Here is a 22829-nt window from a genome sequence, read left to right on the forward strand (position 1 = left end):
GCAATCACAAGAGATCTTCAAGAGTATCTCACAAATGAGCCAACACTGATGTCTATGATAAAGGCAAAAACTGCTGATTTGAAGAAAATGCTAGGCAAGAGACTATGTTGAGGTAGCCCATCAGTGACTCATGTCAGATACTTTAAAGCTTCTTATTTTGGAACATCCCACTCCAAAAAGAGACGTACCTTTTAAAGGCTAAATAGAAAAAGGTGAGAAACCCAACTTTCTCCTAAGGCTGCCAATTTAAGCCACAAATTGCAGTAAATTCACATCCTAGATACTATTGTGATATGAATGAAAATATACCAGTCATTGGATATGGTGGAGAAAGGGGAGAATTGGTACTGTAGTTGCAAAGTTCTCCCCTGCCCCAAATCAGACTATACATAAAAAGTTATTTTATTACCTGAATTTGAAATTAATTATCTTTTAGTTGCACAGGTGAGCTTTAGGAAAACAATATCAAATCAAGTGGAACTAGACTAACACACTTCAAAGTAACTAAATCTAGTTCTCCACTCCTAGTCCATTAAAATCTAACTGCATTCAGCTATGAGCTCAGCAAACTCGTGCACATTTCAGAGGCGTCTTCTCTAAGTCACTTTCTCAACCTACCTGTCTTGCACCTTTGAGATCTACTTCGTTTCTTAAAGCTGGAGCACCTGATTAAAGAGCAGTATCTCCTGGAAGCTGCAAGCTGATGTTCTGTGAAACATTTAAACAAAAACATTACCAAATAGCTGGACAGGCCATAAACACAGTTATTTGTCTACCTTAAAGAATCTATCAGCAGATCTACATAGATCTATGATTGCAAATCTCCAAAGGAAATACTAATGATCTCGGCTAAGAGCTCTTCTGTAGTAAAGTTTAAACCAGCAGCTTGAAGTGCTTCTGATGCAATTCAACTATATTGTGTTTTTCACATCCACATCCAACGTTGCTTGGAAAGTACTATACCTTCTACACACCTCTGAGTACTAAGGGTCTTTTCCAACCTAAATGATTCTACGACTCTAACTTTACAGGAAAATAGGTATAGTCCAAGTACATAAGGAGCTAGAAACAAGGTGAAAAGAATAAGAATTAAAATAGTAAGAGAAAGAGTTAGATTTGTCATTAAGGTTTTGCTGAAACAACTGGGTTCTTCAGTAATGCAGGGTAGTATGAACCCTGACCCAGTCAACAGCTCTGGAAGTGAGGAAGTAATGGGGGTGCCAGCTCTTGCAACAGAAAATCCAAGAGATATGCAGTGTCAATAAAATCCAACCACCATTCCCTGAAAGATATTCCCCCAATAGCTGTCGTCATTTTTCAGAAGTCAGAAGTACAGAATCCCATAGAAAGCTGCTGCCTGTCCAATATAAACACTGAGGACTGTCTACTCAAACATAAGTCCCACCACATCCCCTCTTTTATAGGAGCAGACTTGAGAAATAGTTGAACACAGATTTGGAAACTTGGAACATTTAAGGTCCATACTGCCCAGTCCATCTTGGGACACAGACTTTGCGTGGTCTGAGACACACAATAATCCACACTACAGTACAAACAGAAATCTGATAGTAGCAGGACTAACAAGTTAGAGGATATGGAAAAGGGTGGGAAATAATTTCCTGAGTGTTTTGTTCTAGCTACTCCTGAGGAGTGGCCTGCATCCCAGAATAATCCAACTTCCTCTGATACATGTTTCTAACATGTTTCCAAACTAAGCTAAATCAACACTCTCTCCATGAATGAGATGAGTCTATCTGACTTGCATTGGATCAAACACCACCACGTCCCTTCATATCACTGCACTGTCACCATAATTTGTGACAAAGGAGCAGGGGAAACACAGGCAAACTGAAGCAGTATGTCCAGAGGAGGGATGGAAAAAAGAAAAAGAAACCCCAAGCTTTCTGATTAGAACAGAGATTAGTCCTATTGGAAAATGGCACAAGAACTAGGTGACCTCCAACAAAGTCACTCTCCTAACACCTGGCAAAATGCACTCCCTCAGTAAGGTGCTCAGGGAATTTAGTCTTGAGACCACTGCCTGGACAGCTGTCACAGAACAATGTTGATATATCAGAAAGTGCCAAATACAAAGCCTACCTGCATTTCTGTTACTCATCACCACCTTGTATCGCCAGTGAGCTTCAGAAATGTATTTGGAAAACTGTAAGACACGACTTCCAAAGGCATCTCTGCTTGCAGAAAGATTCAAGCACTCAACAAGCTCCAGCTCTTCACGAAGCACATTACTGGAGTCCCATGGGAGAGAACTCTGAATTTCTTCTAGATGGTTAAGGAGCAATGTGAGGAAGGCATCCATGGCCACATCATCCACTAAAAATCCAGTAACACCACTGGTGAAGTGTTTCAGATCCAGGTAGTTCAGCCTAGAGGTTTCACAGCTTTTGCCACCTAATATCGACTCATGAAGATCTTGGGTATCTGTGTGAACTGTCTGAGCAGCCAGCAGATGCCTCTCTAATTTCTTTTCAGCCTCTATCAGGCGTTGTGGACTTTCCGAGGTGGAAGACCGCCGACTAGCACTGCCTTCTACATTCACAGTAGTACTCTTTTTGTCAAGATCATCATCCTCTGCATAGTCCTCAGGTAGAAGAGTCTCAGTATGGAGGTCACTGTAGGACAGAAAAAGCAAGGAGAAGATGTTCTCCAAAACCTCCAGGCGCAGAGGGGCAGGAACACTCCTTAAGAACTGCTGACACTTCACAAGGTACTGAGAAAATACTGAAGAGCAATCTGTATAATTAAAAACAAAAATAAAGAACATTTACAACATTTTCCAGGAGTTCCTTCCTCCACCCTTTGCCCTTTAAGAAAGTCCTAGAAGAGGGAACCATCCCAGAGACTCAGAACTGACCATTACTCCAGAAATCAAGTAAACATACACCCAACATTTTACATTTAGAAAGGTAGTGTGCCTCCTCCCTCCCAGTAATGCCAATTATCACCTTGTGCAATGATGTACAAACTCAGATTACACCCATTCTAGCCATTACAACAGTTTCAGCTCTGGGAAATCATAAGCTGTTACAAAAGCATCCCCACCACTACCATCCTACATCTAATATCACCTTCTTTTTGCACCATATTTTTAATATAACTACCTTAAATTTTAGAACAAGGCCGGTAGCTTAGTCATATCTATTATTACTAAAGGTAACAACAGCTCAAAGAATTGCCATTATACTTGTTTGCAAAGCATTCATAGCCCACGGAATAAAAACATCACATGTACACAGGATGCAATATTATCCCAATACTAAGTGATAATTCAGAGCCCAGCAAATGGAGAACCACAAGCTACCAAACCTGAGAAAGGAAGCCAATCACCTGCTGGTTCTTGAAAAGTTGTGTCTTCAGGGATATCATCAAGAAGGCTGCGTATGCAATCTTTGCACTTGGAATGCTTATGTGAATTCACACAGAGAGCATAGATAGCATATTTCATAGCACAAAATGCTCGAAAGAGTGCCAGATTGCGTTGCTGACTCAAGGTGTTAGGGAGTGCTGCCGCTGTGGAGGGAAATAAGGGTGGTAAGGGGGTAGGAGGTAGACAAGAAAACAAGTTAATTTTCTCCTGCAGTTCCCACACAGCAATATTTATCCAGTCTTTCTTTCCCGGCGTCACCTCCATCCCATATTTGTTCTAGCTCACTGTTACCTCACGACATTTAAAAAAAACAAACCAAAAACCAAAACCAAAAAGCAATAGATGGGCACAGAGAAGTCAGCTCTGGATTCTCTTCTGAAAAGGAAATTTTCTGCGAATGTGTTACAGGACCTGGCTACAGCACAGAATGATCAAATTCTGCTCATTAGAGGTACATGGTTAACTTACATTACTGCATATACAACACAGGGACAGGCCCTGTCTCATTACAGACTCTTAGAATTTTGTGTTCTACCACACAGTAGAGAAGTAGGAGGATAGTGTAGACTGGCTATGACTGTAGTGAGAATAGACTACCACCACCTCTACAGATTGGTACTAGTAAATAAATATCACGGTTGATTCTATCCACAATGGCTGGCCGTATAGATCATATACAATCTGCAATTAAAGAAAAATCCTACAGTCCTACAGTTTCCTTCACACATTTTATCATAAAGGCAACCGAGAGAAGTACTACACCCACTCCTTCCCCCATTTGCCTTTTTTTTTTTTCTGCCTTTTTTTTTTTTTGCAGGAAGGTGTCACATGACAGACATGTTCCCTTCTTAGTACAACAGAACATCAGAGCTGCAAACTACTTAAAAGTCATATCATCATCACCTTCATCCAGGCACACAATATAGAGTCATATATTCTGTTATGCTGGGTTTAAATGAATTGTCCAACTACTGCACAAAGGTTAAAAAAAAAAAAAGAAACAACAAGAAACCAAAACTCCAGACAGTGTTAAATTAGTGCTTGAATCCACTATCCTATATTCTTAAACAAGGGGTAGATTGTCCCTTTGCCTATTGTCATGCAGGGGAAGCATTAGCAAAGTGGTTTTTTTAAACAAAGCACTGGTTTGATGTACTGATCATGTCCCCATCCAAACTCTGGGACCGAACAGCATTACCTAGAAAGCATTTCAGCACTGTCTTCAACAAGGTTCAATTTCAAAGAAAAGCACCAGCAAATCTACAGCACACAAAAGCCCTGAGGGACCAAAGCGTTTGAAACCAATTATTCCCTATCGCTGCAATTCTAAACAGTGACAATGGTGGAAACCATAATGTAGACAGCAGACAGAACTAGCGAATCATCAAAGCACAAATCCTTTGCAGAATCCACATGGCCACAAAAATGCTGTAATTCACCAACAGCTCTACATTAATATGTAGCATCCAAAAAGCTCTCAATACCACTGTCTTAAGTGGAATTAAGGCAGGTGAAGCTAGAGATCCGATAAATGCAGTCCTCTGAAAAAGAGAAATAGCTATCTAAAGATACAAGATACACACTGGTAATCAAATGCAAGTTTAATACACTTTTGCCCCTTGGATGCAGTGAGTCTGTGTCAGTATCTGCCTCTAAATCAATCCTTTTCCTTGTACCAATACTGAAGAACTATGCTGTAACTATAAGCAATTGTTTTTCCTGTGCCAGAAATATAAACACCTTATTCTTGAATTCTGTAACTCATGAGGAAACTTTTGCCCATCATTTCTTTTGTTAGAATGACTGAACAAAGCTAGTGCTACGCATTGATCTGAAGGGTGCCTGAACACATCTGTCAATCGGTACTACTACTTCAGTTTCACTACTGCAGCTGACAGGTGCGTGTCAGATAGAAGGGGAAGAAGGAGAAATACGTGCTGTGAGGGGAGAAAAAGGCCTGTTAACACTACGAAGTCAGACAAATCAAAACTTCATGACTCCTCCCTTTAGGTTTCAAAATAGATTATTTTAAAGGAGATTCTATTAAATTGTGTTTATAGAATTATCTGAATTTTACAATAATCACTGGGCTGAAAAGAGAGGGGGGATTTGTCTTCCATTAACTAGTTCCGTAAACTAAGGTGATCTGAAAGAAGAACAGAAACCACAGCCAGAGTTCTTTTGCTACAGTCATGCAGCTCCCAAAAGATACAATGGGACTGCCTCTTCCTGTTTTGAAAAGGTTTTGACATAATCTAAGCAGAAAAGAATTAAAATGTAAGAACTGATTAAAATAAACCCCAACATCAGCAACAACAAAACAATTTCAGAAATCAGGACACTGAAACTGGAAATCTATAGAGTCTCAACCATTATGTCTTTGAAGGCTACTCAAGACAACTGTCACAATAATTTTAACCCCAAAATCTGTAAAAATAGGACTGGAAACCAACACCTTAACAATATGATACTGGAAGGAGAGAAAACTGCCTCTCACGAGGCAGCCTGGAAAATCTGTGCAACATCCCTTACTGCGAGCTCTCCACACAACTCAGGCTGAAATTACACATGTGCAAATTCGCATCTATAGAAGGATGGAAAAATTGCAGCTTCTTCGGGCCTAGTACACGCAGAAAGACTGAGCTTCTGTATTGTTATTAAGAGGCCCTATCAGAAAACAGCATTAAAATAGCAGCAACTTAAACTGGACACAGGCCGCAATCAAAAGAGTGTACGAGAGCCACTTCTAAGTGAACTAAAATATACAGTAATCTCAGGTATTTTAGGAACCAAATTGGAACATGGGAAGAGGAGAGAAGTAAGGCAAGAGGGATGTAAATACAGCCTGTAGGTAAGCCTTACTGATTTTTAATATTAAGTAGATTTGGTAAGACTTTGGTAAGATCAAAGAGATCTCACAACTCCTTCTTGAGAGACAATTTACTCCCTAAAAGGATTCTAAAATAATTCCCACATGCTCTCTAATTTTCTTCCACAAAACAGCTGATAAGTGGTATCTTCCTTATTTACAGAAGTAGGTCAAAAGAACAGATTCTTCCTAGCAGCACATACTCAATGGATCAGGGTTTTTCTGTGTTCTGTGCATTTACCCTGCATCTGTTGATCTCTAGCAGGAACTTTTTGAAGAAGCTCAATAACATCGTCTTCATTCAGTGCCAGAAGATTAGTGAGATGATGAAGAGAGTACACTGCAGTGTGGCAATCTAGACTGTGCAAGTGTTGCAAAAGAACCTTCCTTGGGATAGTAATACTGCAAGAGAGAACAAACAAAGAGGTGGCACAAACAGATTTAGGTCTCTTAGCCATGTTTAAAGATGTATCTCCCACTCTAACTGATTCAATCAAACTACCGCAGTTAAAAATAAAAACCAATAGCATAACTAATGCCCATGAAGCAATTTCGAGAGCTTGTGATATACAGTCAGTATGAGATGATTAGCCAAGATTCACAGAAAAGAACACAATTTCTATTTGCATAAATTGGCTAATAGGCAGATTTGGCAAGACAGTTTGGAAAAAGTCCTCCTGATTGTTTTACCTGTTTTGCTGTATGCACCATTCAAGAACTTCCACCTGAGCCCACAGCCCATCACAGAAATCTTTCAGCACTGAATCATTGCACAGATCCTAAATGGAAAGACAAATAAAAGAATCCCTTTACCACAAACCCTCTAGTCAGACAGCAGAACCAAGCCTGTGTCACATATGGGATGTTCATAAGACTTCTTTATGCAGATGGTAACTTTCAAGTACAGAAAATTGCCAGTTTTAATAAAACTGTTTAATAAAACAAAGCCAGCAAAGAAGGGCTATTCTGAAGGACCATCAAAATCAGTCAGCCTCCACAAAACACACCTACAGACCATGGAAAGGTGGTTACATCCCTTTTCAAGGTTAGCTTTCAAAAATGCAAATTAAGGCTTCCTAATAACAGTCCAAGACACTAACCTCTGGACCTAATCATGTACCAGAACAGATGATATACTGGGTAGCAGACAGTTATTGTCCTATTCTACTACAGATGCTTCCCTGCTAAAATCAGATCTAAGACTTTCACTTTGCAGAGGCTACTGAATAGACCTTCAGTTTATTACCAATAGATGGTAACTCCCTTAAGGCAATACCAGCCTAGATCTGCGCTAATGATCCAGCAGTACAAGGCTCCCTGTCTCACCACCTCTGTTGTACAAGTCACTTGCCTGCAGGCAGACATCATCTGAACTGCAACTACACCCCCAGAGTTAGAATCCTCTCCCTCCTTCAAAGATGAAGGCTACCCCCAAACAAGGTGAAATCTTTCAGTCACAGCTCCTGTCATTTATCATATTGAGAACGGGTACGTGAAATTTCCAAGCTACCCTGTTGCTGAACTCAAGTTGTGACCAGAATTAGTCACTATCCAGGGATGACTCACTGGACAAAATGACACCGATTAAACGTCCCCCAGCTCTTTTCAAAACTAGTAACAACCACTACTGCCTTTCTCTCTCTTATGTTAAGAGCAAAGGCTGAAGACCTCATGCAAGAGAAACTTTCAGAATCTCCTGGGCAATCATACTCCCTTCACAGCTGAGGAGTAAGAAGAAAGGCAAGTGTCTAATAATGTTACTTACACACAACTGTAACATCTTAGCTTTTTTAATTCCCTTTTGAGAAAGATTAACCTTCTCACTGGAAACTCACTGTTTTATTTGTCTATTGAAAGAAAATTTGCAGTTCAGATTATCACAATTTGAGATTGTAAATTGGGTTGTTGTTTTTTTTTTTTAATTTTATTTTGCAAGCCAGGAAAAAACCCAATCAAAAACCCAACCAACAATTTAAGCAAACAAATTGCATTATCTGGACTCAGACTGGGATACTGCCACTAGCTTTACTGGGATACTGCCACTAGCTTTCTCCTCATTTACCTGAGTTTTGTGAAGAGTCTGTAGCAATGCTTTTGCTGATTCCAAGCTTTGACAATGAGTCCATCCTAGCAATACCAAGAGGCGGCTAAGGGGGTTGAATTCTCTCCTCAATAAGCTGTTCAGGCCTGAGTAGTCTTCTCTTTTCAGTAAAGTTAATGCAGTCACCTAGAAAACAAAGGAAGTAGTATTTATCTTTCCAAATGCAGAGACCCATAATGCCTGGCAGGTTATGTAAGCAAATAGCCATTTCAATATTAGCTTCACTAAAATAGGAAAGTTCTGCATCTGGAACTTCCCTAAACTTATATTTTCCAAGCTATCAGGTTACTCTTCAGGAAAACTGTCATGAGGAAACAACCCCTCATTTCAAGTGTTTACTACAGAGCCAACTCACACTCCCTCACTACATTATCTTTACCTTATTTCCATTGATTATGTGTCTGGCAAGAGCATCATTTAAGAAACTTGAATGAGCATGTTATCTAGAAGTGCAAATACGCTGAACCTTTAAAACTCACAGTTTAACAGTGACCACCTTCCTGTATTCTATTTCTTCTACCTATGTAAACACATTCAAATAATTTAATTCATACCAGAGTATTTTTTTCTCCAGGTCTTTGAGCTCTTTATAAATTTTACCATGCAAACTAGTGTCACTGCCCCAAGTCTACCAGCATCAGAACAGCAAAGCAATGAGTTCAAGGTCATGGTGTAAATCAAGTGGTGTATCCAACAAAATTACAAGCAGAGCACCAGACTTCTTAAATCCTGAAAATCTAATATTCAGTCTGCATGCAGATGAGCTTTTCCAAAAATCTCACTGAACGTTTTGAGTTCATCACACAGCTGAAAGTAGGGGAGTTATCACCAGTTGCCTTGTTCCAGTAAATCATGATCCCTATTAAGCACTATTTGAATACAAATGCTTCTGTGCACCACGAAGATATGTTCAACACAGTGACTGACTTTAGCTGCCATTGGTTTTCCCTCTTAATGATTTTATGGACGTACCAGAATCTGTTCCAGAAAGTGCTTGCTGCTGCTCAAGCAGTAGAAATAGGCTGTCTTCCAAGAAGCAGCCTCTTTGGGATCTGCGAACAAAGTCATCACAGTTCGCTCTGTATCCAGCTGCTCAGATGAACCTAAAAAACACTACAAGATTACCTTCCAGTACAGAGTGGTACCTTTGAAAGAAGCATAACTGCTGTTAATTTAAACTGAGAAACACTCAACATTTCCTCAAATACTAACCAGCTGTTACATGTTAACAGTTAAGACTCTCAGATATTTTTACTGGACGCAAAAGCTAAGCAGAGAAATTTAATAGAAAATAAGCAGGTCCAATAGGAAACCAGGAAACTGCTGGACAGTTGTTACCATAGCAAAAGTCCGTTCAGCACACAGGTTGGTTGAATTAGCTCAGGTCACACTGCCTTTCTTTCTCCGGTCATATGCATCTTATCTGTATGTTGCATGAATTCTCACTTGTGCTCTGAGACACTATGCTGCTTTGCAGGGCCTTAAAAGACTTGTCCAGCACACAAAATCTGTGCAAAGTGAGAACTGAACTACTCCCAGTGAGACTGAAGGTATCCGTATCTCCACTCCTCTTCTCTCATGAGGAAGCACTAACTGTAGTTATTATCAGAAATGCAATCAGTCTGCCACACCACATCAGCCTGAACTTCCCTTCAGAAATCCCTACGAATGAAGGGAAGAGAGAGGCTACAAAACCCATTGACTTACACCTCAGTGTACAGAGGCGAGCAAAAGAGGGTAGGCATTCTAGCTTTCCCCTCCTTGCACGCTTACCTGCCATTTCCCTGACAAGAGCATGGGCACCACTTGCCATTCTGAGATCCTCAACTAAATGTACCAGTCATAGGAAGGTAGACAAAAGCTCTGAAGTTATAGTACAAAAACAACAGTTGGGCTCTGGCAAGTGAGCAGGTAATGTAACTGCATCTTCTTTCCAGATATCTGCGATATTGGCCCACTCCACATCTCCTTCCACTTCTAGAAGTCTTCTTTTCCAATGTTAAGAGGCTTGGACATTTTGGGATTACTGAGGTAGTTATTGGACTGAAATGGAACATCCTCCAACACAGGTAACCCTGAGCTGGAGCTGAACCAATAAAAACTTTATATACATATGAGAGTCAGTTTTCTAGTTATAAGCAAGATCTTCAGCAGTAGAAATGCTGAGCAGATTAAAACAGAGCACAACAAAGGGTGGTAAAGGAAGCACTCACAAGAGAAGGCAGCATAAGACTGCAGAAATGTAGGGACAGCCCTGGTGTTCCTATGCCAATTCTTTGCTTTAAGTTGTTTTAGCATCATCTTTTACAAGACTCCATGGCTTGTTAAGGCACCTTAGCAAGAACACTGCCCAACTTCTTGAAATCTTGCCTGTGTAATGCCTCAATGGCTTTGTTAAACAAGAAATGAAAACAAAGCAAAGAGTGAAACAAACCTTTTCGTGTTGATTTTGACACCAGAAATTTTTCTCTTATTCTTTCTATGAGAACACTGCTATACAGGCTTAACAGGCCATGGCTCTGCTTCCTCAGCATACAGCTTAGTAGCTTCTCCTCTCTCAATGGGCTTCCCTCAGCCCAGCATACTTCCAAGAGCTCCCTGAATAGGTGCCGTACTTCTTCTGCCTGGTGCTCCACCTCAAAAGTCACTATACTAAGAGCAGCATAAATTGTATCTACTAGTTCTCTTTGATCTAGTTCTGCTGAAATCTCAGAACTGCACTGAAGCCTCTGCAGAGATTTCAAGGAATCACGAAGAAATTCAACAAAGATGTTTTGTAGAGAGCAGTATTGCCGGAGCGAGGAGCTGTGTGTGCCTTGATCCTCCTGGAAGAACTCAAGGAGGGCTTTTGCCCTCTGGGGAGCCCGCAGCAAAAGCTTCCGGAGAGCTGAAACAACATCCAAACTGAATCTGTGAGAACAGCCATGTCTTTTCCTGTCTGTGACATGCTTGTTCTGGGTGCACTCAAATGCTTCAAACAGTTCCTGGTAGAGAAATAATAAAAGAGTAAGCCTTTCAGACTCCATTAAAAATATTAAATAAATTATTTAAAAAATATGAGAGACTTGAAAGCAAAATGACAAATCAATCTGGAAACATCATGTTACCTAGGACCAGTAATCATGGTCCACCTTGTCCAATATCCTTCCTAGAAGAGTGGACATGCCTGAATATGAAACAAAATATAAAGAATCCTATAATACACAACTACACTATATGGGCCATGTGCTTATAAGCAAGTTACCTTAGTTCACCGGCAGCTCCTATGGGATAGCTGAAGCACTACCGTATTCTACCTCTCAGCAATATATTGATGTGACTGTATCTTCATAAGTCAGTACGAGCATGATGATTAGTGTTCAGTCTTTTTTTTTTATCCTACTTTTCCATATTCATGTCATCTATCTACCAACTGCATCATCCTCATCAACATTAATTTTCCAAACTTGGTTAAAACTGGCCAACAGATTTAGAAGCCATTTCATAGGCTTCTTTCTTAAGCAACAGTAATTTTTCTTGCTATCAGAAGCAAACCTACAATTCCAGAACTAGGAATGGGAAACAAAACCAAAAAAATCTCAATTAGCTCTCCCAATAAGGGGTGAGAAGGTGAGGGACAACCCTCAATTAAGCAACACTTGTGGCACTTCTGGAACTATGTGAGTGTTGTTCTTGGCTGGAAGAGACAACTCAGGGAATATGGACAGGAGAGGTGGTTGGCATGTGCAAAAATGAGAATATTAGCAGTAGAAGACACTACATCCATTTCTTTATTTGCTGGATCAAAACATAACCCTACCTACTAACATGCCGCTGACAGTAATCGTGACAAAGATATGAGGTTGCTGAATCCCCTATTTTTGTGCAACACTGCAGACAACGGTGGAATCTTTCATGACCTTGGAGCTTAGATGGTAATGTACACAGACTTCATTAGTCATTAACAGACTTCAAGCAGATTTACTTTAACCAACAGTCAAGTTTACCTTGCTTGCTTTCATCCTGTAATTGCTAATTATGGATCCTTAGAGAAATATTGAACACCTTTTCCTTATTCATGTTTAACAGCGGCAAATAGCCTCTGAATACAAGGTTTCATTTTCCTCTTAAAAAAAGGCAAATAAAAAAAAATCTTTGAAGAGATAGAACCTATAAGACTAGAAGCAACATCTGAGGACATTCCACACAACACGTCAGGTCTGATTCTGTTGCAACGAACACCAAATTAGAATAGTTCTACTGCTAGCAACTCTCCCAATTTTCTGCTCTATACTTGCTTTTGCTATTAACACATCTTTGCACATTTCCATGTATTTCTCAAATAAATCAGTCTGTGTGTATTAATTAATAATGGAAAAATGGGTCCCAGACCTCAGAGCACATATACCAATTACCAAATAACATCAGTAGTAACAGTACAGCACCCAAAAAATTCCAGGAAGGGGACAAAGGGGTGTGGAGGAGATGAAAATTAAGATCTTAGGAGGAAGAAAAAGAAAATAGACATACTTGTAAAATGTGCTTGCTGACTGTGGTTTATTTTGGCTCACAGTGGGTTTTAGCTTTATGATTACTAAAGGTGTTTATAGATATAAGACTGTGGCAAGTAGCTGCAGTCAGGACTGAAGCGTGTTAGAAAGACCATATAGAAAAGCTTGTTCCTTGCCTGCCTGTAGCCTCCTCTCTAGACAGAGGAATCACTTGCAGGCACATTGGATTAATTTCCAAAAGGGATCTGAACTACAGTCTCTTTCAGTTGCCTAGACTAATAACACATTAGCATCTTGGGCGGTCAAGTAGCAGGAAGCATTAACTTTGATCCCAAACCTGATAAAGTTGGACATTCTGCATAACTAAGAAAAATCAGCAGAGCATACTAAGTAGCTCACCTTTAGGACTTCCTCAGAGACTTCTTTGTGCAGTTCTTCCAAGAACAATAAAAATTCAGTTTCTCTCTGAAGAACAACTGGAACAGTTTTCTACAACAATATGAGAGAATGGGAAAGATGTTAGCCAATAAAATTTTCATTTATTTACCTTACCATATAAACCTCATCTTAGCTTTTTCATTAACACTTCGAGGCAGACTGAAATATCCCTCTGAAGATACCTAATTCTCAATTAAAGGCTATTCCACAGTTAGGTTCTGCTCCCACACCAGTGGATTCCATTTATCTATACATTTGGAAACAGAGACAAGTGTCACTTTGTCAAGAATTACAATCCCATCAATTAGAGACATCTTTCCTCAGAAGGTAAAGAAAAAAATGCAAGTCTAAGTAGTTACAAGGGCAAATGAATTAAAAAAAAAAAGTATGATCACACATCCCAGCGTACCAATTAGGAAAAAAAAAGGAGGAAAAAATACGAGTTTCTCTTTTACTCATGAAATATAATGCACCTGTCTGAAAACAGCAAGCATTTCCTACACCACCTAAAGCTTATAAAAGAATTGTCTGATTCGTGAGCTGTTTCATCTTTAATGTAAGAAAGGTGCCACACAAATGCAGAAGTCAATATACTCATCCTTTCAATTTTAAGAAATGCTCAGTGTTATAAAGCCAACTTCTGTTACCTAAACAAACAAACAAACAAATCCTGATTTTTCTCTCTAGCATGAAGACTAACAGTTATTTTTTTTGACAAGTTTGTTAAAAGCAAAAGCAATGCACCTCTCCAGCTACCTTGAGAACTTAATTCTATGAAACGTGGGAAAGCCTGTAACTTAAATAAGCAACTAGTCAGACATTTTGCACTTGGAATTCAGCTAGAAGTCAGAGCTATAAGTCACATTTGGAAGTCAGCTAGAAGTTTCTGTACCTGATTCCTTGCAAGCCATTTTTCTAGCACAAGAAGCCAAAGCCATGCAGTTCTCCATGGGCTAGAATTCTGTCCCCATCTACAAAAGCAATAAACACATACACTGGATTATACAAAGTTGTTCCCATCTCTAAGATCTGTGAAAACACTGTCGTTTTGGTTTTTATATTTCTTTGTGTAAGATAAGAACAAAGATGACTAAATAGCTGAAGACGAGTCAGATATGAAGAGAATGCAGAGAAACCAGAATATTGGTACTACTTACACATTAACTCAAAAATTTCTGCTGTGCAAACAACTGCTTTTAGATCTGCCAAACACCAACGCTAATGCCATAGTTCTTTGCTTCAAAACAACAAAATTTATTTCTGGTCTGAAGTTCAGACTGTATAGCCCTCTTTGAGCACTTCAGCAGATTTCTTTGAAATCTGACTGCTTGCCAAACACTGCTATTTCCTGTTGTCTAGTTCTACCCCAAAAAAATTAAACTAAGTTTTAGGTCACAAGTGCAACTCTGTGTCCAAATAAAAGTGCAGTAATGTACTAATTAAACAAAGAATACTTCTAATTTCTACTGGCTTTTCATGTACTCCAGGACCTATACACACATTCCAAAACCTACACTGTTAGTGAACATATTTAGTACTGTCAAAGGGACTAGGAAAAGGAAAAAGTACGAGATAGTTTATTTGCCTTTAAAAATCTCAGCACTGCTAACTAAAGCCTTTAGATGTGATAGCCCAACTATCAAAGTTCAAAAACGGTTCTGTCTCACCAGAATATTGCCGTTAGCATTATTCATCTAACTACGTGCACACCGTCCTCCAGACTTCTTTAACTGCTGTCAGTGTAAACTTTCTTAAAACCTTTACCAAAATGTTACACAAGCGTTAATGTGAAGAATTATGATCATCTGCTTGGAGAGGGAGAATACTAACATTCCCTGAAGTGCTAGAAAGTCACTCTTCATATGCACCTACCTGAAAAGCAGAGATCAAAACTAACTAGGATTGAGTAAAACCAATGCCGTTTCAAATTTCATTGCAAGAGAAATAAGAAATCAATAGCATAATTTTTTATATTTTCAGAAATCAGAAAGTCTTTCAAGAGAACATATTAAATAACTACAGTGCTGCTCTTGGTGGTTCCATTTCCAAATTAACCAAAGCTCAGTGTCAAAGGACTGTAATTTCAGGAGATGTTCCTTCTCCTTCTTTATCCTTCAGTAAAATCTAATAGAATTAGACTTCTGAAATGCTGCCAAATAGTTTTAAGCTTGTATTAATCACCATGTCAACTGCATAAATGAACACAGCTAGTTATCCCAGCAGCCTGGCAGCCTGCTAAGTGCTTGGGCAGTGATAAGATGTCAACGTTCAGAAAACAGCACATCTAGGCACATCCAAGACACCTCATCACTGAAGCAAGTGCAATTTCCCAGATTCTACCTGTCTCCCACAGTCACCACTAAACTAGCTGCTCCTCCTCATTTCACACTGAAGCCTACTGAACCAAAATAGCACCTTTCTTACCTCACCCCCACCGGACAAGATACCAGAGCCTGAAGAATTGCTTCCACCTTCTCGGGGCCATCCCCATACCACTGGCTCAGCTGTGGCACGCAGGCCTGCGCAAGCTCCCAGTCTCCATGCCGTATGCACTCGCAGAAAAACCCAAAGAGCCGCTCCAGAGAGGCCGCTTCTTCGTTTCCAAAAGAATGCATCTTCCCAGGACGAGCAGGTGACCTGGGGCAGGGAGACACGGGCGAAGCTGATGCCGTAAGGGCGCGCTGGGGCATCACCCCACACTTCTTCGCACAGACAGCGCGCCCTGGGTAAGGACAGGCGGAGGGCCCAGGCCAGGCTGGGGGGGGCTTCACCCCGCAGGGGCAAGGGGGTAAGGCGACAACAAGCACCGCGGGCTGACAGACAACGCGGCTGCCGCCCGGCCATGACCGCGCCGCCCGGGAGACCCCAGCCCGGCGGCCCGCGGGATGCTCCCGCCGCTTCCCACCGCCGCACGCCCCCCCGGGCCGACAGTCCCGCCGGGGAAGGACTGTCTTTGGGGATGACGGCACCTACTCGCCTCGGGCCCCGCGATCGGCCGCGCACCCGCTCCGCGGCCTCTCCCTCCTCCGCAACGTCCGGCCCGGCTCGGCGGCCCCCGAGGCCCGGACCGGCGCGGCGCAGCCCGCATTACCTGGCGGGGCAGGACGCGGCCACCCCGGCGGCACTGGGCTCTACTGCACCGCCCCGGCAACACCACCCCTCGCCGCCGCCATCTTGGGCACAGCCTCAGCTGACCGCGCCGCCGGGCGGGCACGCGGGCAGGCGTCCGCCCATTGGCCGAGCTGGGGCAGAATGTAAATAAACCGCCATTTTTCTTTGGGGCGCCTGATGCCGCCCCACAGACCCGGGCAGCGCAAGCCCCGCCCTCCCCGCTAACCACGCCTGTCTTCGCCCACCGGCACGCCCCGAGGCCCCCTCTTACCACACGCCAGCTCCGCCCCGTTGTCCCGCCTCTCGTGGTTCTGATTGGCTTCCTCCCTAAGCTCTGCCCCCTGGCGAGCGCAGGGGGACCGCCCCGCCGCTCCCCGTGCCGTTCGCCCCGGAAGCGGCGGGGCTGTGAGGAGGTGTCGGGCGGGGTGGGGAGTGTGTCACAACTGGCGGGGGGGTCTGTCCGTCGTCCTCGGACGGGAAGAGAGGCTGTATATACCTATATCATATATACACACATAGAGAGAGAGGTATACATGTAGGGGTGGGTGTGGGTACACACCCCTTGTGTGGGTGTGAGTGGGGCAGTGTGTGTGTATGTACACCCCTTGTATATGTCGGGGGGGAGGTGTGTACATCCCTTGTATATGTGTGGGGGTGTATAGGTGCGTGTGTAGGGGGGTGCGTGGGGCTTGTGTGTGTGTGTGAGTAACCCTTGTGTATGTGTATATAGGTATACCTCACTATATATATATAGGTCTATATAGGGATATAAGATATATATTTCTTTGAGAGAGGGCAGAAATGGTATCAAAATAAATAAATGACATGTTAATTTATGTGTATTACATATGCAAATACAGTATGTTACACACACACGCATAATTTTAAATACTTATATCTTTATATAACATATACCTATGTGTAGGTATAGATACAGATACAGCAACAGGCGTGGCCCTGCCAGGCACTGCTGTGTGGGGCGGCGGGGGCCTGCCCACCCTTGTGGCCCCCCTGTCCTCTCACCAGCATTGGTCACCTTGTTTGTGAGCTTCCCTGGTGGGACAAGACATGGAGGGCTGTGACTCAGCTGCCTGGTTGGGTGGTGTCCCGCCAGTGTTGGGTAGAGATAAGCCCCCCCCCCTCTCCCCCCCCAACACCCTCCCTTTATTCCCTTTATTCCGGGCTTTTTTGTTTGGTTTTTTTTTGTCTTGACACACAAAACAAAAACTCCTCTGGGGACTGCTGCAGCGGAGGCAAGTGTTAAGAGGCAGAGCGGTGATGACAGAGGAGAGGTGTCCCAAAGTAAGTGACTGAGTGAGTCCCCAGGGCTCCTGAACGGAAAATACAGGAGGGGGCTATGTCCGTGTGCATGTGCTGGGACCCATGCTGCAGGAGTTTGTACCATTACCTCCTACGGCATCCTCAGTATTTTTCACCTGTACTGTCTCCTCAGTTTTGGCAGAGAAATGGCGCGTGGGCATTCATGCCTCTGAACTTACTTCAGCCATGCCGGACGAGCTGTATGTGTTGATGCCATGTGGTCGTCGTTCAATCTATTCGTTTCTGATTCCCTGTGCCTTTAGTGATGGTGCTTACTATGGTGCAGCTCTGCACAAACAATTTCTCAGCAGGCACTTTCAGTTTGGGGCGTTATTTTGTATCTTGTCTCTTGTGTAGGTAGGCAAGGAAGGAGCTTTTGTGGGACACAAGACCTGTATAAGTATGAAGTTCATTTAGCCTGGGGTCTTCTATGCTTATTACCCACTCTTTAATTGCTTTATTCAATTTACAGTACCTCCTTACAGTCAGACTTCTTACTTGAGGAGCTGCTCCCTCACGTGAGACATCTCAGGTGGTTGACGCTTTTCTTTTGTTTCAAAGTTCAAAACATACCTGCTGGAGTCAGCTGCCCACTTCAGCAAGGGTAAATGCGCATTACTAACAATCAGCAGTGGTGTTGTCATTTTTGAAGTTACTTTTTAATTAATTTCTTCCTATATTGGCCTTGTTAGGAATTAGGGGTTTATTAATGTATCTGTGAAGCTGTAAAGGTGGCTGGAAGTAAATATCAAGGTGGGAAAAGAAATTGTTTAAGGTCATCTTAGCAGAAGATATAACTAGTATATTGAAACTAGGAAATGGAGTATAGGTAAAACATTTTTCATCTTGAATTTGTGTTTTCCTTAAACAGTAAGGATTGGGATTCAATAATTTAAAACCCAAACATTGGTTATCTTTTCCACAATTTAAAAGTACATACGAAATACCCATAGCAACTTACACTTAAATGGAAGCACATCTGCTGTGAACAGAAGTTTGTGGGTTTCCGTGCTGATGTAGTGCTTCTCATAGTCAAAATATATATATTGTGCAGGTCTTCTAGAAAAAATGTCTGAATTTTTACCTTGGAACACTGGAACGATAACGAGCTTTTTATCTAAAATAGGGTCTGCTGTTCATTGCCTTGGAATATTATCAGTGTTATGCAAATTGCTAATAACGCTGAGTGTTTTATAGTGGGTTCTTTCTAAGTGACTCTGCATGAGGAGTGATTACAAGCTGCGGTGTAGTACTCTGGCATTTACATTTTGAAGCCATTTCTGAAGCTGAAGCCTCAAAACGTCCCTATCACTTATTTCCAAGCTCTCTCTTTTATTTTTCCATGTCAACCATCACCTGTATTAGTTTCTCCACTGACTGTCGAAGCTGCTGGAGAATTACTTGGGGCAAGTAAATGTCGCTCTGATCTTTGGACCTCACACTACAGGTCTCAGTGAATGGGACAGAAGCAGATCCACTGGAGAACCATTTTCTGGCTTTGAAAAAGGGATGGGGACGGGTGCAACGGGGATCAGCTGTGAGGACACGGTTATGTCTCTGCCAAAACATGGCGGCAGCGCAGCATCTGTGCTGGCTTTGTGGTCTTGTGGCTGAGGACAGGGGCTGCCTGGCCCGGTGCAAAGCCTGCTGGTGTCAGGTTAGCCTACCAAAACCTGTTAACGAATTTGAGCTGGCGGAGTCGGTTCACACAGAGCCGGCGCTCTGCATCGTGCTGCCACAAAGCTTTTGATCTGCTGCGACCACATTTATTGTGTTGTTAGACCTTAGCAGCCCTCATCAGCTCATCCCAGGTGTGTTGGCGATCTGGGTCCTGTCACTCGTGAGAGGTGTGAGTCACCATGGCGCTTGCTGGACCTGCTCTGGTCTTGGGGAGCGGCATCAGTCACCTGAATTCAATGGTGGCTGTTTCCAGGGCCACCTGAGGCAATGCCATCAGGGTTGTCAGTCACACATATCAGTCATGTAGAGCACAGGCAGCAGCCGCACATCTTATGAACAGCAGTTTTGGTCAGAAACTGCCTGCCAGAGCCGGCAGTCCTGTCAGGAGCCGGCAGTCCCCTCTGGCAGCCAACGCCTCCTTACTGGCCATTCAGTTATGGCAGCCCTCTCGCTCGCCTCAGATACCAGAACTGACAGAATTTATACCAAAAGTGCAAGAAGTATTTTAGGCTGGAAATATTTTTAAGTTTTTTTGTACACATAAAAATAAAATCGAGCTGTATGAGGTGACCAAAGCAGCTGTTAAAGCCGGTTTACCCACAGCATGACCTGCTGCAGCATGTTTTCATTGTTCTCTGCAGGTGGAGCAGTATGTTGGTGAAATTAAAGGTGGCCTGAGACCAGCCATGAAACTCACGGTCATAGGAGTGGTACACTCCAACCCCAAGAGGTAGGTGAAGGGGCTGGTGGGGGCTTCATCCCTGCCATATGTACTCCCACCTGTCTTCTAAATTCAAATGATTTCTTGAAGGTCTGTGCTCTTTAAGGGGAAGAAAGTCATATAGATTCATAATTTAAAGCTCTGTTTTATTTTCCTGCTCTTAGATTGAGATTAAAAGGGTGTGAAAGAATTCACTGTTCGAACCCTCTGACCACTGTGCCAGCATTTTCTACTCCTTGCCCTTATCTAATGCAAACCGGAGGGGGCACACAAGGGGCATTTCTCCTCCAGGAAGACATGCAATTTTGAACCTGCATCTTGGTTGTCTTTTGGCGGCTGGAATCAACAACATTTGAAAAACAGTGGTTTTGGCACAGGAGGTGCAGGTTCATTGCTGTGCTTAGTCTGGATGACAGCAGCTGTGCTGTCATTACACCTTTTTTGCATCTGCAGTGATCAACCCCAGTGCAACCAACACTGGTGAAGAATTTTCCATAACCTCTTTTAGGATACAAATTGGAATTGGCTCACCCACAAATGTGTTTGATTCCAGTCACAAAAGGGGGAAAGCAACATCAGAAGTCACTAGCATCCTACCAGAAATCAGAGGAGAAACAAAGACTGTCTGTTCTCATCCTTTTCTGCAATTTTTAAGCCTCTGCACAGTCCCTGTAGGAATCCTGTGTTTCAGTTTGACAAGAAATCAATAGCTGTCTCTAGTCTTTATAAGCATCTGACGTGTTCACCATGCCCTTTCACATTTCTGGAAGTGCCAGTGATTTAATTGTTTTTTCAGCTTTTCAGTGACTCTGCTCTGTGATCCAGTGGATGCAAGCAAAGATGTTGGGCTGTTATTTACAGTTAACTTTAGTGACAAATCCATCACCCGGAATGCACGAATTGCTGGGAAATGGGGAAGAGAAGAGAAGACTATTCCCTACTTCCCATTTACAGCAGGCGACACATTCAAGGTATTTTGGGGGGTACTATGATTAGGGGGGAGAAAAGAGGGGGAGAAAGGCTGAAGGCTACATATATGACAACAAATAATTAATTATGGAAATTGACTAAGTCTAGTAAGGCACAGAGTGCAACAGTTCAAGCCCTGATGAGAGCGATCCATTCCTTTCTCTAGTCTTCTGTAAGGAGCTTTACAGTATCATCTCAGCAGAGAGTAGGTTATTTATTACAGGCATTTACGAAGAACCAATAGACTTTGTGCTTTGCTGTCCCCATCATATGGGGTTCTAAATCCATGCTGGTGAACTCAGCTCTGCTGCCTGTCTCTAACACCATCCCCTCTCCTTTTCCATTGCAGATGGAGCTCTTGTGTGAACACCAGCAAATAAGAGTCTTGCTTGATGGACGGCAGCTCTGTGACTTCACTCACCGCATTCAGCCCCTGAACTTGGTGAAAGCTTTGCAGATCACAGGCGACATCAAGCTTACCAAAGTGGCTTGAAAAAAAAGGACACCACAATATCACCAGAGGACAGAGGCAAATGTACTTTCTCCTGTCTGAGAAATGCTTAGTCTTTTTGCCTTGGCTGATTCTGGAGAGTGGGAACTGTATCTTTCTCATTTGTTGATGTGTTTGAAACATACACTTTTTTTCTCTCACGCATGCTCAGCAATCACAGAGCTATGGCAGGTCTGGGTAAATCAGAGGGCCTTTGCTGAGATACTCTGTTTGCCTCCCAAACTACAAGATTCATGATGCTATGCAGTATCTCACATCCTCATGGTCCCCTAACCCCCCTAGGCGTGCCAGCTGGCAGAGCTCAGTCCTCTGCGGAGGGGTGGCTGTTACCTTTGTGACTATAACTGGGGAGTATGCAGGTGGTGTGACTGAGAAAAGAGAAGCAGAAGTTTTCCTTATAAGTGAATAAGGGAGTCTGGCGGGCCCCAGCAAGGCTTACATTATCAGGAGGGAATTGCTTTTCCTGGAAGTTCTGCTTAGTCAGCACAAAGCCATTTGTGCTTCCCGGTACAGAGCCATAAATGCCTTACTACCATCCCTGTCTCTTGCAGGTAGCATTCTCGTGAATTGAAATGTTTCAACAGCTGTGGATTTCACAGTCTTCTCTGGACCAGCCCTAGGAATTGGTATCTGTAGCTGAAACTGCATTGCCCTTTCTTGTATCTAATTAAAACCGCATCTTTGCTGGCAAACTTCTTTACCAGCTCTGTTAAATATTTGAATGCACATGAGTGTTGTGCTGTTATTTCATTGCTGTAAATTTAGAAAAACAGTCGTAAATACATGGCTATTCTAATACATATATAAGCATATATCATAGCTGCTGCCTTTGGCTTTGTTATGATTGGTTGGTTGTAACACAGGATGAAGGGGCAAGTCTCTAGATCAAGAGACTTTTTTTTCAGTACATAACTTGGAGAACAAAAAGTATGAAAAGAGGTGGTTCTGTGGGTAGAGGGCTATCAAATTCCTCTGTGACTTCAAGGAAGATATATAGCATACTGTCTTTGGAGGGCTTTTGGAGGCTCTGCAGAGTCTGGCTGTCAGATACAGGTACTCAGATAACATGAGGAATTTTATGAAAATAGTTTATCAGCAGGCTGGTTGGGTATTTTAATTATCTCATACATTTCATTCTACCTTCTGGTGTTGTGGAGAATATCTCAGTTTCTATGTAAATCTAAATTTACAGTGTATGAAACTATTTTCATATACTCAAACTGCCCTCTGA

The 22829-nt window shown here is 42.4% G+C and overlaps 2 protein-coding genes across 2 annotated transcripts in view; one reads left to right on the top strand and one right to left on the bottom strand.

Annotated features, from left to right (window-relative positions):
- The window catches only part of ZFYVE26 (zinc finger FYVE-type containing 26), a 49518-nt gene extending 33453 nt beyond the window's left edge, over positions 1-16065 (bottom strand). Inside the window, exons 1-11 of the mRNA XM_082485301.1 lie at positions 15711-16065; positions 14179-14257; positions 13248-13337; positions 10793-11342; positions 9331-9461; positions 8320-8484; positions 6948-7036; positions 6499-6659; positions 3349-3531; positions 2101-2754; positions 619-708 (exon numbers count right to left, since the gene is read on the bottom strand). Coding sequence (XP_082341427.1) covers positions 619-708; positions 2101-2754; positions 3349-3531; positions 6499-6659; positions 6948-7036; positions 8320-8484; positions 9331-9461; positions 10793-11342; positions 13248-13337; positions 14179-14257; positions 15711-15976 — 2458 coding nt within the window. The 5' untranslated portion in view covers positions 15977-16065. The remainder of the gene's footprint in view (positions 1-618; positions 709-2100; positions 2755-3348; positions 3532-6498; positions 6660-6947; positions 7037-8319; positions 8485-9330; positions 9462-10792; positions 11343-13247; positions 13338-14178; positions 14258-15710) is intronic.
- Positions 16066-17636: 1571 nt separating this feature from the next.
- Positions 17637-22306, top strand: LOC309673606 (galectin-related protein A-like). The gene is made up of 5 exons (XM_082485427.1): positions 17637-17699; positions 20039-20127; positions 20915-21089; positions 21437-21622; positions 22150-22306. The coding sequence occupies exons 1-4, from the start codon at positions 17676-17678 to the stop codon at positions 21578-21580; spliced, it is 432 nt and encodes a 143-aa protein (XP_082341553.1). The 5' UTR covers positions 17637-17675; the 3' UTR covers positions 21581-21622; positions 22150-22306.
- Positions 22307-22829: the final 523 nt, after the last annotated feature.

The sequence above is a fragment of the Vanellus vanellus genome (assembly GCF_965231255.1).
Source record: "Vanellus vanellus genome assembly, chromosome: 6".
Lineage (NCBI taxonomy): Eukaryota > Metazoa > Chordata > Aves > Charadriiformes > Charadriidae > Vanellus > Vanellus vanellus.

Coding starts and splice junctions, on each gene's coding strand:
- LOC309673606 (XM_082485427.1), top strand. CDS start 17,676: ATGACAGAGGAGAGGTGTCCCAAA. Junction 17,700..20,038: donor CAGAGGAGAGGTGTCCCAAA/GTAAGTGACTGA, acceptor TGTTCTCTGCAG/GTGGAGCAGTATGTTGGTGA. Junction 21,090..21,436: donor CAGCAGGCGACACATTCAAG/GTATTTTGGGGG, acceptor TTTCCATTGCAG/ATGGAGCTCTTGTGTGAACA.